The sequence below is a fragment of the Contarinia nasturtii genome, unplaced genomic scaffold (genome assembly GCF_009176525.2).
Source record: "Contarinia nasturtii isolate CC-2019 unplaced genomic scaffold, AAFC_CNas_1.1 Cnas_scaffold_78, whole genome shotgun sequence".
NCBI lineage: Eukaryota > Metazoa > Arthropoda > Insecta > Diptera > Cecidomyiidae > Contarinia > Contarinia nasturtii.
Window position 1 is genome coordinate 924,737 of NW_022197436.1, and position 17,886 is coordinate 942,622.

At 32.5% G+C, this 17,886-nt stretch overlaps 4 protein-coding genes across 4 annotated transcripts; 2 read left to right on the forward strand and 2 right to left on the reverse strand.

Moving 5' to 3' along the window:
- LOC116348422 (cytochrome P450 4V2-like) lies at positions 1-2,015 on the forward strand. The gene is made up of 4 exons (XM_031779456.1): positions 1-451; positions 595-1,123; positions 1,205-1,582; positions 1,646-2,015. Exons 1-4 carry the CDS (start codon positions 50-52, stop codon positions 1,840-1,842), a joined length of 1,506 nt encoding a protein of 501 aa, XP_031635316.1. The 5' UTR covers positions 1-49; the 3' UTR covers positions 1,843-2,015.
- A 1,574-nt stretch (positions 2,016-3,589) lies between these two features.
- Positions 3,590-5,397, forward strand: LOC116337041. The gene is made up of 2 exons (XM_031761327.1): positions 3,590-3,609; positions 3,735-5,397. The coding sequence occupies exon 2, from the start codon at positions 3,760-3,762 to the stop codon at positions 4,840-4,842; it is 1,083 nt and encodes a 360-aa protein (XP_031617187.1). The 5' UTR covers positions 3,590-3,609; positions 3,735-3,759; the 3' UTR covers positions 4,843-5,397.
- Positions 5,398-7,066: 1,669 nt separating this feature from the next.
- Positions 7,067-9,955, reverse strand: LOC116336847 (prolyl endopeptidase-like). Its single transcript, XM_031761015.1, has 8 exons — positions 9,844-9,955; positions 9,453-9,762; positions 9,122-9,392; positions 8,918-9,051; positions 8,694-8,850; positions 8,492-8,611; positions 8,301-8,381; positions 7,067-8,225 (listed from the first exon to the last, which is right to left on the reverse strand). The coding sequence occupies exons 1-8, from the start codon at positions 9,932-9,934 to the stop codon at positions 7,161-7,163; spliced, it is 2,229 nt and encodes a 742-aa protein (XP_031616875.1). The 5' UTR covers positions 9,935-9,955; the 3' UTR covers positions 7,067-7,160.
- A 1,369-nt stretch (positions 9,956-11,324) lies between these two features.
- LOC116351954 (myrosinase 1-like) lies at positions 11,325-17,380 on the reverse strand. The gene is made up of 10 exons (XM_031784140.1): positions 17,278-17,380; positions 15,558-15,750; positions 14,496-14,647; positions 14,218-14,365; positions 13,864-14,041; positions 12,885-12,979; positions 12,112-12,423; positions 11,857-12,021; positions 11,725-11,798; positions 11,325-11,636 (listed from the first exon to the last, which is right to left on the reverse strand). The coding sequence occupies exons 1-10, from the start codon at positions 17,334-17,336 to the stop codon at positions 11,390-11,392; spliced, it is 1,623 nt and encodes a 540-aa protein (XP_031640000.1). The 5' UTR covers positions 17,337-17,380; the 3' UTR covers positions 11,325-11,389.
- Between the last annotated feature and the right edge of the window lie 506 nt (positions 17,381-17,886).

The window sequence follows — 17,886 nt, forward strand, 5'->3', positions numbered from 1 at the left end:
AAGAAGAAGAAGAAGAAGAAGAAGAAGAAGAAGAAGAAGAAAGAAAAAAATGATCGTTGAACTGTTGGTAGTTAGTGTAATAGTTGTTGCAATTGTTGTGGCTGCATTTGAGTGTTGGAAAGTGTATTTGAATAATACAAAATTGAAGGCATTTCATCATGAAAAGGGTTTGCCCGTCTTCGGAAGAGCGTTGGCATTGATTGGAAAAAATAATGAAGAAATTTTACAAACATTCACCGGGGATGAAGTGACATATGCATGGATTGGGCCGGTGTTAATATTCCATGTCGCGCGTCCGGAAGATTTTCAGGTGATTTTAACATCGGAAAAATGTTTGAAAAAAGCATTTCCGTATCAATTTTTGTACAATCGTACGGGTATTTTAACGTCTGAGCCACAAATTTGGAAAGAACATCGACGCGCATTAAATCCAACGTTGGGACCAAAGATGGTAAGCATCAAATCATTTTTTGCTTTTTTGAAATGAGCAAAGAACGAGCGAGATAATAAATTCTCTAACTGTCACAGACATTCAGCTGTTCATTATTTTACTTTCAATCGCACCTTCTTCATGAAATGAATTTAAATTTTTAGGTGAGCAGTTTTGTGCCGATTTTCAATGAAAAATCGCGAAAAATGGCCGATTTATTGGAGCGAAAATTGAACCAAAACGTCGATATGCAACGTGCAATGTTTAATTCAGCGATTGAAACAATAATGAGTGCATCGTTTGGCATAAATTGGCAAATGCAAAATGCACGCGGCGAATATATTCATGATTTAATTTTATACATATTGGAAGGTTTGCAATTGCGCATTCAACGTGTTTGGCTATGGAATCCAATTTATAAATTTACCGCCGAATACAAGCGAAATATTGAGAAATTTTTCGCATTTTATCGCTTCAATCGTGGCTTATTGGAAACAAAATTAATGCATTTGGCCGAAAAACTTGAGCATGGCGAAGATGAACTTGCAATTGCCAAAGAGAATAATAATCAAAATTATTTGCAAAAATGTTTACAACTACAAAAGGAACATAAATGGACCGATGAGAATGTGTGCGAAGAAATGGACACAATATTCGTTGGATCCGTTGATACATCGGCAACAACCATATGCGGTGAATTCATTTTTTTTTTCAAAACATTCGATTTAATGCTCAATTTCATTTGATTTTATTTTTTTGCACATTTCATTGTAGGCATCACATTGATGTTGGCCATTCATCCGGAATATCAGGAGCGTGTTGTCGAAGAAATGCGTGAAATATTCGAGGAACAAGATGAACCGGTGACAAATGAGCATCTAACACGAATGACCTTTTTGGAACTTGTTATCAAAGAATCGATTCGACACTTTCCAATCGCACCGTACATTGGACGTGAAACAACAGGTGATTTGGAGATTGGCGGTGGTATTATACCGAGTGGAAGTCAAGTTTTCTTGAATGTTCTTCGAATGAATAAGAATCCCCGTTTCTATGGTGAAAATGCGCATGAATTTTATCCAGAACGATTTTTACCTGAAAATTGTGCAAATTGGCATCCATATCTGTCGGTGCCATTTTCAGCCGGACCAAGTAAGTCATTCAACTCGATATGTTAAATGTGTATTTTGGCTTATTTATTTGGTGATATTTTAGGAAATTGTATTGGAAAACGATATGCGTGGGCATCACTAAAGATAGCATTGTCATATATTTTGAGACGTTTTAAATTGACAACCGATTTAAAAATGCAAGATGTGATCATAAAACCGGAATTACTTTTAAAAATTGGCAACAAAAATCCAATTCGCATCGAACGACGCGAATGGAGAACCAAACCGAATGCCGAATAATGCAGCCAAATTAGAAGAACCTGAATCCTCTGGTTTTATTTATTAACACTTTTATTTTTTATTTTCAACATATTCGGATAAAAACCGAAAGTTATGTCAACAGATATGCGATATTTTTTTTATACTCATCGATATTAAATTTTGATAAAAAAAAAAGAATTCCACAAAGAAAAACGAACCAATAAAAAGATTGTATATTTTTTTTATAAAATAAATGTATTTAAGTAAATAAAACAAATACTTTCATTAATAAAAAAGATATTCTTCTTGAGATTAGTTTTAGTGTGCGTGATAAACGGTATGTATGTCTGGCAACATCATTTTTATCAACAAACTCGTTTTTTATACATTTTCAACATGAATCTGCATCTTTGCATCTTTGCAACAACAGAAACTTCAGGTATTATGTAAGCAATGCACAGATATATAATATTCAAATTGATTATTGTTTCTTCTTTGTTTCTTTTCATCGACGTGATCATTCAGCACGTTAATTGTCTGCATGCACATATTGCTGGTTTTTTTGCTACATGCTTACCGGAAAAGAGAAAGTGTTTTTGGAAATGTTCATAAAGAAGAATCGAACGAAATATCATTCTTTGAAAAAAAAAAATCAAAACGACCTGATCGCCATCGGGCCACATATATTAATGTCTACGAACGTAATATACAGAGTATGATTCACAAACAACAAAATATATTTCATCTTATTTAATGTTCATCTCCGAAAAAATGCGTGAAAGTCGATGACGATAAACCCGGACCATTTTAATACCTTACTTGCTTGATAATGATCATTCGGAATTCGGTGTGTTGCAAAAAGTGAATTCAGTTTCTGTTGCTATTAATTACTTTATTAAACTAAAAATGAAAACCTTTTGCAAGGGAATGGCATGTATATGAGAGACATGGCGACGTGCCAAACCGTAACGCCATCTATCGGATAGAATCTGAATTACAAATTTCGTATTGTCTATCTCATATTTGTGTAATTTTGTTCATAGACATAAGGTTTATTCCGACAAATTTGTAAGGTTTTTGTTCGCCAACATTTTACATAGCATGCCATACCCATGACCTTTTGATTATTTATCATTTATCGAATTTGACAAAATTTATTTTTCATAAAAATTGAAAATAATGAATCTTATTGGTGATGAAAAAAAAAGGCATGCAAATCGACATTTGAATAGTTAGTTTGAAAACAACGCGAACCGATAGAAATGCAAGTGAGTGAAAAAGGGACAACCCTGACATTTCGTTGTCTAATGCAACGTTCATACTTGTAATGCTCATACATTCGTTTTTATTGTTTATGCATCATTCATGTCAAGAATTGTTCGGCAAAAATATTGAAAGAAAATAACTTAGAAATTAACATTTATTTTTTGGTTTGATTGAACCGAAAAAGTGCATTTGTGTTCGTTATTAGCGTGTTTTTTAAAATGTAAGTATTTTTATCACACCTTTACATTTTTTTTTGGTGAAAATAAAATCTCGGTAGCCATATGAATTCTGAATTCATAGTATAAATGCGAGAGCACAGCGTTCTATGTAGTATTTTTTTAAAGAGTGTTTGTGCGTTGCATTTTTCTCACATGTTTATGGTACACGAATACCAGACGATAGCAATATACGAAACCGATGTGTCTGTGTGAGCCTCACTTTGCAATGCGAAGAGTGTGAATGCAAAACGTAAGCAAACGTTCTCATGTGTTACTTGTCACTCGTTTCTTTTCAACAAATTCGCAAAACAGATGTTTCATTGTATTTCAATTCTACATTATTAGTGTTGTTGTTTAGCGTATCGTTAAAGCAAAACGATGCTTTGTTACAAATAGTATTTCGTTGATATTTTGGCTAATGTTTTTTTTTTGTATTTTATTTTATAGCAACGAATCATCTGAAATATCGAAAATGTCTTCGGAGGTTGCAGGGCCGAGTACATCTTGTGGACAAGATCAAGTCGACGAAGACGTCACCAGTCAAAGCAAAAGAATGAGATTGTCGACGAAAAGTATTGAAATCACTGATTTGAACAACAATTGCCTGGAGCATATTTTCAAATTTTTGAATTTGAATGATCTATTAAACGTAGCCGGTACGTGCAAGAAATTTCACTCAGCTGCAAATTATCCATTCAGCAGTAATTTTGGAAAGAAACAGTTTCATTTACGATATACATACATAGAACGTGGATCTTCCGCTTTTTCCATCGATACATTCGAAAACGATATTTACATCCGAAAATTGAAAATATATTTGAAGTGCTTACGCACCTTTGGTCACTTGATCAACAAATTATGCATCAATTACGATACGATGCCAATTCGTGATGAGATTGATTTGTATATCAATCAGTATTGTTCTGATTATGTGAAAGAAATTGTGTTCTGTTGGTCGATGAAGGGCGCTATGAAGAATTTAACAAAACCATTTCCAAATGTGTGGTCGCTTGCATTTTCCAGTTGCTATCTCGAAGATGAAATAACAAATTTCAACGAAAAATTTCCGAAAATGAAACGTCTCAAGTTCTCCGGTTCGAATACGATAGCAACACGCAAATGCATTGAAATGAATTTTTCCCATTTGGAGAATTTGTGCATCGTAGATGTTGACACACATCAAAGCGACACATTCTTTCAACCCAACAACATAGCCACTTGCATACGATTGAATCCAGCGCTACGTGAATTGGAAATTGGCGGTGAATTATTGAACATTTCATTTATACAAAGCGTTCGCAAACATTTGCAACATATTGAGTTTCTTGGCATTCAACTCCAAAGCCCGAAATCTTTGCAACTCAACACTGGCACTATTTCGTTGAATATAAAACGATTGAAAGTTGATATTCGTTCAGGGTCAATGAACCCGGCACGGATGCCAAAAATTCCATTGGTGTCGAATCAGCTCGAAGAATTTTCGATAAAAGCATGCAATCTTTGGGTGAAGGAAAGTTTAATGGACTTTATCAAAAAAACACCCGAAGTTAATTAAACTTGTAGTTGATGATGAAAGACAAAATGACATTAAATGGAGATTGCCAGAAGTGACGCAAACATTGACACAAATCGAATTGAATTTGCACAGATTCACGCCCGACGAAGCGATCGAATTCATGGCCAGGTATGCGTCACTGAAAAAATTTCAGTTCCAAATGATTGATCGGTTTGATTACGACCTGCTACTGGATCGCTTGGATAGAAAATGGAAGAGATCATCATATGATGCGATGCACGTCACTCTGACACTTATTGACCAACCAACCACGAACTAAAATCAACGCTTGATTTTATAACTGGTTGTACCATTGCCTGTTCATCGTCACCGTTCAACATTCAAATTGAATCAATGCCTCAACCATAGTCGATCGTCATCAAATACACAAAGACATAAACTTTAACAAATAAATATCATTTTATTATTTAATCCATCTCTCGATAGGCAAACCATTTCATCTATTTTTTCTGAACGAAAATCTGTTCGTTGGATTTCATTATTTATGTTTAAGCAAAAAATATAAATGCAATAAAGTTTTTTTCTGTTGTTGAATATTTTTCTTCTTTTATTTTTATTATTATTATAAATCATGCTCAATTTCAAACAAAAAATACAAATATATCAACATTAATGTTTAGAAACTCAACAACAACAATAATTTTTTAGATACTCCACCAAAAAAAATGATTTCAAAACTTACTATATATAAAAATAAGACGATTTTTTGTATAAACTTCACTGATTCGATTTGATTGCTGATCGTTATTGATAATTTTTTTCGAATGGTTTTCACTGTTTCCGCTATTGTGTGCAAATGCAAGTATAAAAATAATCTCAATCACACGCGCCAAACATTTGGGTGAATATGTGACAAAAAAATGTACGCAGAAAAAATTATTATTCCTTCATTTTGTCGTTTTTGTAAGCGATTTTTTTATTATTACAGTCGAAAGTGAATTATTTTAAAAATACACATGAACATTGTCTTGATTACCCTGACTTGTAATATGTGAATTACTTATTTCGGCACAAAAAGAATTGTCAGAATTTCATTAAATTTTTCATTTGACAGTAACATATTACCAGTAATGCTAAAGTTTTATGTTATTTAATCCCGAATAATTTAGAATGTAAAAATGCACATTAATTAACTCTCTAGTGCATAGCCCTGCCTTTAGGCATGGTGTATAAATTATTGTCTAAAATATATAATTTAAAAAAAAAAAAGATTTTATTTATGAATTAAAATACATTCAGTAGGGTTCAGGCTTTCATTTTCCGGTCATTTGACAACTGGATGTAAATCGGTTGTTTAATTTTAAACACGGTTGTACTCGAAAACAGAAATTTGACAAAAAAAATTATCATTTTCTTTGTTTATAGCAGTTTTACTGCAGTTTAAACAATGGTTTTGATTGTTCTCGAAAATTCGAAAAGAGCACAGACGATTAACTTCATCCTTTCTCGATTTAGTCTCACAATGAACTGTCAGCTGACAGTCTGCTTTATATAGCAAAGAATGAACGAAATTGTGTCGCACCACCAAAACATTGATTTCACAGATAACATAGAAACAAAGAGCACGTTTCTACGTTTCGACATAATGATAATCAATTGACTAATCCTAAAAATGCAAAAAAAATAAAACACAGAGTGGATGTCACGGCAGCAGATGTATTTTTCTGCGTCCAAATTAGTTTTTACGGAGTGGTTCAGCTGATATTGAGTAAAGAATGCTATTCTAACCCCGGTAATAATTAGAATTTACGAGAGTTTTTTTTTCAATTGCCTACTCCCAGGGGATTTAAAAAAAGAGAGACAAAAATTCAAATGAGAAAAAAATGATAACATTATAATTGTTGACTTTAAAATATCAGCTAACGTGTGAGGGCGTCAATCGTATTTGTATGAAATTATTACGGAGTTTATTATAAACAATAAACAACGAAAAAACATTGTTCACTTGATGAATCATCAATATGCTTATGATAATTTGTTGAATGAATTTCTTATCAATAGGAAAAGAAGAGAACTTTGTTTATGTGTTAACAGTGTATATAGCTGATGTGTTGTGATAAAGTCCGCATATTTTTCTATTATTTTAATATTCAAGACTTTGTCTAGTGCTAAAGAAAAGTGCCAGGGAGTAAAATAAGTTACATTTCATTCGAAACATATGAAGTTTTCTGTGATAATTGTTTTAAATAAAATACATATTATATAAATATCATTTGTTCATAATTTATTAAATTGTGTTACCGATCATTTTTTGATCATAGTTGCTTTTAACTGAACATCAATTTTATGGGTAATGATTACAATTCAGTTTTGATGTTAAGAGTTTTATATAAAAATGTGTAGACATCTGTTTCCTCATCGATTTCTTTGGATGTTGGCTTACCTTCGCCATGGCCAGCTTTGTTGTATACTCTCAACAAAATTGGATTCTTTTGGAATTGATTATTTTTTACTTTGTATTGTAGTTCAGCTGTGAACTTTAACGAATGTAATGGGCTAACGCGGTTATCATGATCGCCTGTCTGAATCAATGTTGATGGGAATTGATTTGCGGTGCTGTTCGGTGATCGAACATTATGTAACGGTGAATATTTGTATAGGTTTTCAAAGTGAATCTTTTCGTCAGGGTTGCCGAAGTCAGAAATCCATGCATGTCCAATGGTAAACTTATGATAACGCAGCATATCCAGGACACCCACTTGAGCTACCGCCGCACCAAATAATTCGGGTCTCTGTGTGATACAAGCTCCGACGAGAAGTCCACCGTTTGAAGCTCCTTTAATGGCAATCTTTTCATGTACGGTATATTTGTGTTCAACTAAATACATAGCCGCTGCCTGGAAATCATCGAATACATTTTGCTTGTTCAGTAAACGACCACCATCGTGCCATTTTTTTCCGTACTCACTACCGCCACGAATATTTGCAATTGCTACAATACCATCGAATTCATTCATAAAGAATAAGAAATGTATTCTAAACGAAGGCATCAATGGAAAATTTAAACCACCATAGCCGAATAGTACAGTCGGTCGGCTTGAGTTCAATAGATTGAGTTTTTTCTGTATAATATACATAGGAATGATTGTACCATCACGACTTGGATAAAATTTTTGTTCAATTTTAAAGTTTTTCTTGTCGAAACCCTCCAAATTTAATTTATCTTCATACAAATATTCCGGTTCAGCATTTGGTTTTGCAAAATCATAGCGATAAACTGTGCCAGGCGTTAAAAATGATATCATTTTATAGAAGATTTCTGAATACTTATAATGTCCGGTGAAGCCAACGACTTGACCGATCTCAAGAGGAAGCGTTCGAATCAAAGCGCCACTTTGTAAGGAATACACTCGCAATACGCTCTAAAAGGAATGCAAAAAGACGATTTATTTGAAATATACAAAGAAATTTTGTGATTTATCCGAGAACTCATTCACCTTTACATCATGAATATAAGATACAACGATTTTATCCTTATTTACCACCTGAGCCCATCTCAACATATCATTTTGATCTTCCTGTTAACCCAAATTTTTAGTTTATTACTTTTACATATAGAAAAGTCATGGAACCAACGACTTAAACGATTTGTTTTGTTACTAGCAATATGTTTTCATCAAAATCTTACCTCAACTAGCGTTGTCCAATGTTCTTGTGCAAAGTTTTCGAAATCGATTACAACGAGGCGATAATTTGTTGCATTTTCATTTGTACGGAACACTGCTTTCGATCCAATATTGGCTACATACTAAAATTAATGTTCAAAACAAACAAAAGGCGAATTTTTGAATAAAAAATGGCTCACATCAAGTCGATAGTGATTTTCTTACATAAAATTCAACATCTGGTTTGAAAATAAATTGTGTGAGTTGAATTTTGCCAGTAACTGGATCATTTTTCTCCAAATCTGCAAAGTATAAGTACTGATTGCTGCTAAATGAAGCTGTCACAATCAAATATTTGCCACAATATGTGATTTGAGCTGATCTGAAGTGTTTAAAGTGAAAATGTATTCTTTATCTCGAAATTGTTCAGTTCACTTTCATTTACATACATCAACCACAATGGATTCTCTGGAAATTCAGCCACAAGCACATCATTTTCTTGCGGTTCACCAACTAAATGGTAATACAATTTTTGATTTTTACTGGAATCGGTTTCAGATCCATTTCCACCTTGATCAAATCGCTAAAAAAAGTGAGTGAGCAATGCTTCTTTTCTCAAAAAAAAAAAAAAAAAAAAAAAATCAAAAACTCACACAATAGAGCAATCCTTTATTGTCGTGTGTCCAAGTTAATGATGTAAGTTTTACTTGTTGCAAGAGATCGGGATAATCTTTACCGGTTTCCACATCGCGAAATTTAATTTTAATCCAGTCGGATCCAGATTCACTGAGACCATACGCTAAAAGACTCCCATCTTCAGAAAATGCCATGCGATCCAGAGAAGCTGTTCCATCAGATGAGAGGGCGTTTGGATCCAAAAATACAGTTGGCTCATCAGTCATTGAACTTTGGCGGTATATAACACTGCAATAATATTGTAAATGTTTTACACGCTTTCTTACAATTCTGTAACAAAATGCATACGCTTGATTTTGAAGGCCAGTGTTGCGAAAGGAATAGTAATATTTTCCATAACGTTGTGGCGTTGTATATTTTGGATAATCCCACATTGAAGTTAATTTCTTATTAATTTTCTGCCATGTGTTGTCATTCTCTAAGAACAATTGAGATAATTTATTTTCATCCCCTACGAATTGTTTTGTCTCTTCAGAATTTGAATTTTCAAGCCATCGATATGGGTCTGCTACTTTGTAGCCATGTAAATCATCGACGATACTCTCATCACGACGGGCTTGCGGGTATGTTATATTATTGTGGGCTGTTGTAAGTTTTACTACAAAATTAAATCATTAGCAAAAAAAAAGTGCTTATAATTAAAAAGTGCCCAAAAAAAATTAATAAGATAGTCAATTACCAGCCAAAACTACTAAGAAACACTGTGTTAATACAAATTTCATTTTAATCGATTTCAATTGGAAGTCAAAACCGAACTGATCGAACTCCATTGATTCTCATTTTTATGTTGTTCAATTATTTGGATTACAATTGACCACTTTCTTAAATAATCCGTCAAAAAAAACTCTATAAAACATGTAATCAAATCACGTTCCTTAAAAATGATTCTATTCGAACGATTTGATAACGATAATCATAGATTTAATGGGTAATCACCGATCTTCTACAAAATAGAATCAAAAGACCAAATTCCACAAAATGATGAAAATGTTCATTGAAGGGCTTTTTTTATTATACTACTATCAAGCGATGAAGAGGAAGATAATATTAATGTAATCATTCCTGATATAAAGACTAGTATAAAAAGGCAAAAACCCCGATTATGATAACAATGCCTCAAAAACTATATTGCTTTGATGGATGTTTACAAACAGATTTGCGTGACGAACCATTCGAAATGAAGCTTATTTTTTCTGGCTGGGGTCAAATGTCAGAAAATAGTAATTTATACAATTGTACAATTTAGACGTGATTAATAAATAATAATAAATTTTTCAGGGGGTAAACCCCCTTCCGCACTACGATCCGAATGCAATGCTAGGGGGTAGACACGTGGAATCAAAACTCACAGAAATCACAAAAATCATTAAAATCGCAGAATTCAATTTTTGTGATTTCTTTGATTTCTGTCAAATGTTGTGTATATTGTACCGCACACACACTATGTGTGCGACTTCTACTACAGGCGCACACTACCACAGTGAAATTAGCTTTGTATATAAGTGTATTTTATGTCCAATATTGAGGTTTGGAATCGAGAAATCACCGAAATCGCAAGAATCAAAGATTTCATAGAAATCAAATAATTCACACTGGATTCATAGGTGTCTACCCCTAGATGCAATGGAACAGTTTTCAATTCTGAACTTGAATATCTTTTTTTTTTTTGCAATATAAATTATGAAGTTAAAAGTGGATATGAATAAAAATGATACGCTCTGACTTAATCCACATGAAGTCTCGCTTAAAAACCAACTTTAATACTCTAAATTTGAGTAAATTTGTGGGTCCAATGATTTTTATGCAAACAATATACCGCAATATTCCTTTGGATTTGATAACGGAAAAATGTGTATTTTTTTCTGTGTCTCCCTTTTCTCAAAGCGCAAGAAACATTCGACGATTTCGTTGATTCCTCCATTCAATGGTCCTTCCACCATTTTTGGTGTCAACACTTCATTTATGTTGCCCGTTTCAATGTGATTATTTTCACTTTTTTCAACGGTTGTAGCAGCTAAACGTTTGCTGACATACCGTTTTAACGCTAAAGCACAAATATTAATTAAAATTCTGTAATACAAATGATTAAAATCGATTTTATAAGCCCGTATCGTAATCACGGACCAAATAGCTATGAAAATGAATTGAAATGACTGGGAATTAATTTTTCATTATGTTTATTGAATCGTTTTGAGAATATGGTCAAATAGGACAGTTTCGAAGAATCAATCATGTACTTCAAATTTTTTGGTTAATACAATCTTGGCACGTGATGAGCTCTTTGATGAATTGTTGATAATTTGTTCATGGATAATACTTGGATGTTTGATGATGCTTGGCTCTGGACGATCTGGACCTTTCCAATCAATAGCATGATGTCGAACGATACGGGCAAACATTTTAGCCGATGCTTTTGGTGTTCGTGTTTTGTTCGGACTGGAAAAGTCAACGTGGTACAATCCAAATTGTTCACTATAAATTCATAAAAAATAAGCGAAATCGATGAATATAAGTTGCCGTATTTCAATTTATTTTTCGAATGAAACATGAAAATACTAACGAGAAACCAGCTGTCCATTCAAAGCTGTCCATCAAGCTCCATGCAATATAGCCCATAATTTTGCAACCATCCTTCTAAAAAATGAATTTATTACGTTTGCAAATTTATCATTGAAAATGTGATCGTTTTTACCATTGCATCCAAAATGGAAGCTAAGTATGAATTAAAATATGTGACACGATCCGTATCGTTTACTCCATTATTGTCGCTAACACCATTTTCGGTTATAATCACTGGCGGATTGTCGTACTCTTTATTGATCCACATCAGCAAATTGTACATGCCGGAAGGAACAGGCTATATCGAATTTTAAAAAAATAAAACACTGAACATTCGAAGTACAAAATGAAACACGAATATATCAAATTGAGAGAATGGAAAACTTACATGCAACCAAAATGATGCGGATTTTGTCCAATTTTCGTCGAACGATTCAACAACGTCCATATCATGATTGAAGCTCGGTATTGGGAAATTGGCTGAATTATTGCAATCGTTACGTGTCACTAAAACGGTTGTATAAGAATTGATGCCAAAGAAATCGGATGTGCCCCGAATTCGTTTAATCTCTTCGGGCGTGAATTTTGGTAAACGTGATCGTGGAAAACCTTGTTGTTTACTATTGGCATCAATTCGATCAATCATCACTTGAGGATAATTACCGTTCTTCGAGAAAATCGGATGAGCAAACCAACCAAGCTGTAAAAAAAAAACCAAATCGAGTGACATTAGTTTCATTTGCTTTACCATATTTTTAACTTAAATTGTAAATAAATAAACGCACCGTTTATGTAACTATCGTCGTGTTTAATTTAATTTTAAATTAACTAATTAAATGGACTGAATATATCTCAGGTGAACTGTTAGTAAAACTTTGTGAAAATTTGTCGCTTTTTTCTTCTCCTGAATGGTCGGCATTTTCTTCTTTTTCTTGTTGTTGTCGCCGACTAGTCAGTTTTCATTTCAAGTTTTATTTCAAAAGGTCGGTTGATTTTTTGTTCGCATTTAATAGATTTAAGTGAGTCCACAAATTTTGTTCACCATCAGAGTAGCTGAAGTATAAACCAACGACTAAAACAAAAACCGGCAGAAACAATTTTTTCTCTTTCTCTCTCCTTAAACAAATACTATTATTTGTTTGTTTGTTTTTTTTTACTTACATAAAATTGTAGAGCAAGTTCCGATGCCACCTTATCATCGTCCGAGTCAGTTTTGGCCTGTGCATATGACGTATCGATTGTAATTCCAATTTTTCCTATTTAAAATAAAATGATTTTGATTCATTAGGGAAATGGCATCGTATATGACAACAAAAATTTGCATTCGTTATGACCAAGTCACTCATTAGACAAAAAATCAGACATTATATTGAGATATTTTCAGCCCGATGATCCAGCTCAGCCAGATATCGTCAGGAGCTGATATTGAGTGAAAACAATGAAAGTGATTGTTATAGTGATTGTAGCAACGTAATTGTATTTATAACCATAACAATCACTTCTATTGTTTGCACTCAATTTCAGCTCCTGGCGATATATGACTAGATCTGGATGAAAATATCTCAATATAATGTCTCCAAAAACTTGATCTGTATACTTTAAATATAAAAATGACTAAAACATCTGTTAAAATGCTTGAAATTTGAATAATTCACAACTGTTCGTTTTGTGATGACCTTGACATTCTTATCATTTGGCAATGTCATACATTTTTTTCTGAGTTTTGTTTACAGTCTGCGATCATGTGAACTCGTTCACTTTGCTTAAACCCGCTCAAACAAGCTCAAAGTCGTCAAATTTTTCTTCTCTCTTAATTTGTCTGTTACATTGTGTGTCTATAATTTAAATTTTTAGTGATATGAGTTGCATTTACGGTATTTTATTTTTTATTTGAGTTTGGATCTTTCCCGATTCAAAATCTGTATTTCGTTGAAATCTTGAAATCTGCTTAGAACATTGTTGTAAAATTGAGAATTTAGTTTCAGATCGAATGGATTGCTTTAAATAATTGTTTATGTATCCAAATGGATCGGGATGTAATTAAAAACTTAGGCACAAAAAGAAGCAAATTAATAATCAAAAGCAAAGGACACGTCACAGTAATAAAGTTTATAAAATGACGTAACGTAAATAAATGTACCTTTTTGAGTTGGTTGAAAACGTTCTCGGTATAAGTGAACAATTTCAGCGTGTGCCTTTAACACATTATGTCCGCACAAGTAGCTTGGAATGCCTGGAAAATTCATAGCAGGTGCCATAATATCAACGCCATACCCTTGTTCGCATATGTGCCAAGGTTCATTGATTGTCGTCCATATCTTATCATCACAAAAGAAAAGATTATTACAAACGTTGAAGCAACTTTCGAATTAAAATGGGCAAATAATTCAAACTTAAATGAGACATTTTACTTTCATCTGTTTGATTTTTTTTAAATATGATGAAATTTTTTAATTTGCTCATTGAGCACATTAAAAATACACGTTTAAGTCACCTTAACACGATCGCCAAACTGTTCGAATAAAATCTTTGCATAATCAGTCACATAATCAATAATTACTGGATTTGTCCAGCCACCCAATTCTTGTAGACGCGCAGGTAAGTCCCAATGGTATATTGTCACCATTGGTGTAATGTTATGCCTGTTTAATTGAATGAACATAACAAAAACGATTCATCAAATTGCCTTACAATGATGAAACTCTTTTATACTTTGGATAATTAAAACGAATATGTATCAAAGAAAAGCGAGAAAAAAGTGTAATGTTTTACCTTAATAATTCATTGATCAAATTGTTGTAGTATGCGATTCCATGTTTATTAACATTGGTGACAAAACCATTTGGAAGAAGTCTTGTCCAAGAAATTGAAAATCGATAAATATCGACACCAAGCTCGCGAACCATTTCCACATCACGACGCCACTAAAATGAAAGCAAATTGTTTATCTCTCTTTCTCTCTCTCTCTCTCTCTCTCTCTCGTTCAATTAACAAATCCCTGCCAAAGCACGACAATTTGCGATGCTATTTGATTTGGCACTTTAACGCGTTGCTTTTTTACTTATTAATAAGAAAAATGTAAAGCGACGAACCCGATTGTTGTCGGTTGACACATTTTTCGAAAAAAAAAAGTTTTCTCTCCAGATATTGAGATTTTTGTATGGGAGCCATACTCAATTTTTATCCGATCGTCTTGAAAATTTCAGAAAGTTATTTTCTATCGGAAAAAATAAGGCATGCCAAATTTCATGAAATTCTGATTGTAAACAAAGAATTTCATTTTTACAAAATTCACTTTTTTTGAAAAAAAAGAAAAAAAAATTTACTTCAGATATTGGAACTTTTGTATGGGAGCTATACACATTTTCTATCCGATCATCTTGAAACTTTCAGGGAGAGAGAGTGTAATCAAACAATTGTTGGTATTCTTTCGTATGAAGTTGAAAGGATAGATGATGTTTTTGATGCTGGCTATAGAATGTGCATGAATTTTAAAATAAAAATATATTTATAATTATAAAATAATAATTTAATCCCTTGGGACTAACTATTAATACTTTTGTATTAATTATATTTAAAAATCCCAAAGTGCCAAAAATTAATACTAGCGATATAAGTGTGTAGGTACAATTACTATCAGCCATTAAAATTTAAAAAAAATATTTTGAGTTTTTGTTTTGACCTGTTGTGCGGCAAATTGAAGTGCCCCGAAATTTGATTTGCGGTACAATTAAGTACATTTTAGGTACAATTTTTTAATCCTAGTCCCAAGTTTTGAATTTCACATGACCGGACATTTGACTATACATCCCTTTGTACACATATGGAACTTACATTGTGATAGCTGTCGGATGTAACATCAGCATTACTTTTATCTTTCATTTTCTCCGGATATTGATGGGTCAAAACATCCCAAATTGATTCTCCTTTGCCATGTTTATTCCATCCACCTTCGACTTGATACGCTGATGATCCAACGCCAAATAGAAAATCTGGTGGAAACATTGGATTCAACTTCTCACACCACCTGTTGCGAAATAACAATGAAAAATTCACAAATACTGCTCAATGTTCTGTATCGCCCAGTCCAATCAGAATGAAATAAATCGCTTTCCTTATTATCTAAATCACACGTAGGTGTCATTTTGATGCTATATGACCACTTTATATGAAACTCTCGGAGACTCAGTTTGATGCACACAAAAAGTAAAAGAAAACAATTGTGTTTTTGTCTGTCTTTCTGCTGCTACATAGCACCTTTTGTGAAATTTCCTTATGATAGTAAAGTTTCGCTGAGATAAATGAGTTATCATATGAAAAAGTAATAAATTGAATTACTAGAAATTCAATAATAGATTTTGTAGACATGCTCTATATTCACACCTATATTATGATCGCATTCACATTAAAATACATAACAGATAACACATTCATATAATAATTCATGCACAATAAATCACCATCAACACAATATGTATCCACGTGCATGTCAATCATGTATTCACCACACATCATATTCATACACAATTAATATTCACGGTTAATTCGATAATCAATTAAAATACACTTTACTCTTGTTCTTACTTCCAATCAATTAACTTCAATTAATCAGAATAAACCTTAAGCCTTTTTATTATAAGTATTCTGAGCTATGAATATATTAACATATAATTAGCTAAGAATGATTAATACAGGGAGTAGTTCGTTAATAAAATGTTTAATATATTATAATTATTAGTCCAATCTATGGTTGTTTTCAACAGTTTTTCTTAAACAAATTTCTTGTGAGCAAAAATTGGTCTAAGAATTCAATTGTACTGAATTGTAAAAAAGATGCGGATTTTAATGATGGTGAGACTGCTTAATATGAATTAAATAAAGACAGCAAGATTTTGGCGATATATTATAATTATTAAAAATATTTGATTCAACAAGACCGGATTCATTTCGAACTCAATTTATCAGCGGTCGACAGACATAACAACAATATTTTTTTAGTTTCGACTGTCCCGAATGATGCTATCTGCCTTAAATGAATAATAAGTGCTATTTATTTTTTCAATGACAGCTGCTTAGATTTAATTTCTCCATTTTGTCGCCAATTAAATTCACTTTGTGAGAGTTTTTAATATTTTCGGTAAACCATAAACTCTACTTTTAGACTTATTCACTGAATATATGAATTTGAATGAAATGATTAGTATTAGCAAAAACAACAAAAAATAAAACAGGATTCCGGTTCGTTATTAGCATCAATCAGGTTGCTCAGTTTACGAAGTGATTACTTTTGAGCAGTACTTTCATATTTTTTTCGTGTTTTATGTAACATTTAGCCAGAGAATGGGACAACCAAAACTCAAAGAAAATTTGAATTTATATCGACATTTCTTGAATTTTAGTTGGACCTTTAACTATTTCGTTTTATTTTGTGGATTTAATTTTGAAATGTTGTTAACAATAAAACCTTTGTTTTTATTTGGAAATTTGTTTATTATTTTGAACGGCAACCGAATTGATATCAGTACCCTTGTATGCGGAATTATATTTTACTTACCCATTTTGTAAATATAAAACTGTCACTGAAGCAATCGCCAGACTTTGATAAAATTTCATTTTTATTTACTAACCGCTTGTTTAACTTGTTGCTACAACATGACATTTGACAATAACTTAAATTTTGTTTCAGCAAACCATCATATAGATTCAAAACGCGTCTATGACCGCTCTCGATCTCACATATACACACACAACCTGATTTAAACTTTTTCCAATTATCCCTTGTATAGAAATTAACTAAACATGTCAATTCACTGATAAATATTCTGCTCTTTACTTTGGCTTAATTATTATTGACAATTATGAGTTTATTACAATGACAGCAAATAAGAGCAAAAGTTGATTAACCATAATTCCACAAAAATTTATTTTGCAAATAAAAAATCTGTATGAAATATACACACTAGTGCATTCATTATACAAATGATTTTTTTATTTTATGAATGATGTATCGCAATAATTCAAGTGTCGAACGTTGTCGAATTTGGAACTGCCAATACCACTTCTTTCCAAGCTTTCATCATTTAGACTTTTTGGACATTTTAGGGAGTTTTTCTTCAAATTCATTTATTGAAAATTTGCTGTTTTTTACACAGAGTAACCGCGT

Coding starts and splice junctions, on each gene's coding strand:
- LOC116348422 (XM_031779456.1), top strand. CDS start 50: ATGATCGTTGAACTGTTGGTAGTTAGTGTAATAGTTGTTGCAATTGTT. Junction 1,124..1,204: donor ATCGGCAACAACCATATGCG/GTGAATTCATTT, acceptor ATTTCATTGTAG/GCATCACATTGATGTTGGCC. Junction 1,583..1,645: donor GCCATTTTCAGCCGGACCAA/GTAAGTCATTCA, acceptor GTGATATTTTAG/GAAATTGTATTGGAAAACGA.
- LOC116337041 (XM_031761327.1), top strand. CDS start 3,760: ATGTCTTCGGAGGTTGCAGGGCCGAGTACATCTTGTGGACAAGATCAA.
- LOC116336847 (XM_031761015.1), bottom strand. CDS start 9,934: ATGGAGTTCGATCAGTTCGGTTTTGACTTCCAATTGAAATCGATTAAA. Junction 9,393..9,452: donor ACTGGCCTTCAAAATCAAGC/GTATGCATTTTG, acceptor ATATTATTGCAG/TGTTATATACCGCCAAAGTT. Junction 8,612..8,693: donor AACCAGATGTTGAATTTTAT/GTAAGAAAATCA, acceptor CATTAATTTTAG/TATGTAGCCAATATTGGATC.
- LOC116351954 (XM_031784140.1), bottom strand. CDS start 17,336: ATGAAATTTTATCAAAGTCTGGCGATTGCTTCAGTGACAGTTTTATAT. Junction 14,366..14,495: donor TTGATCAATGAATTATTAAG/GTAAAACATTAC, acceptor TCAATTAAACAG/GCATAACATTACACCAATGG. Junction 12,980..13,863: donor TTTTCAACCAACTCAAAAAG/GTACATTTATTT, acceptor TATTTTAAATAG/GAAAAATTGGAATTACAATC.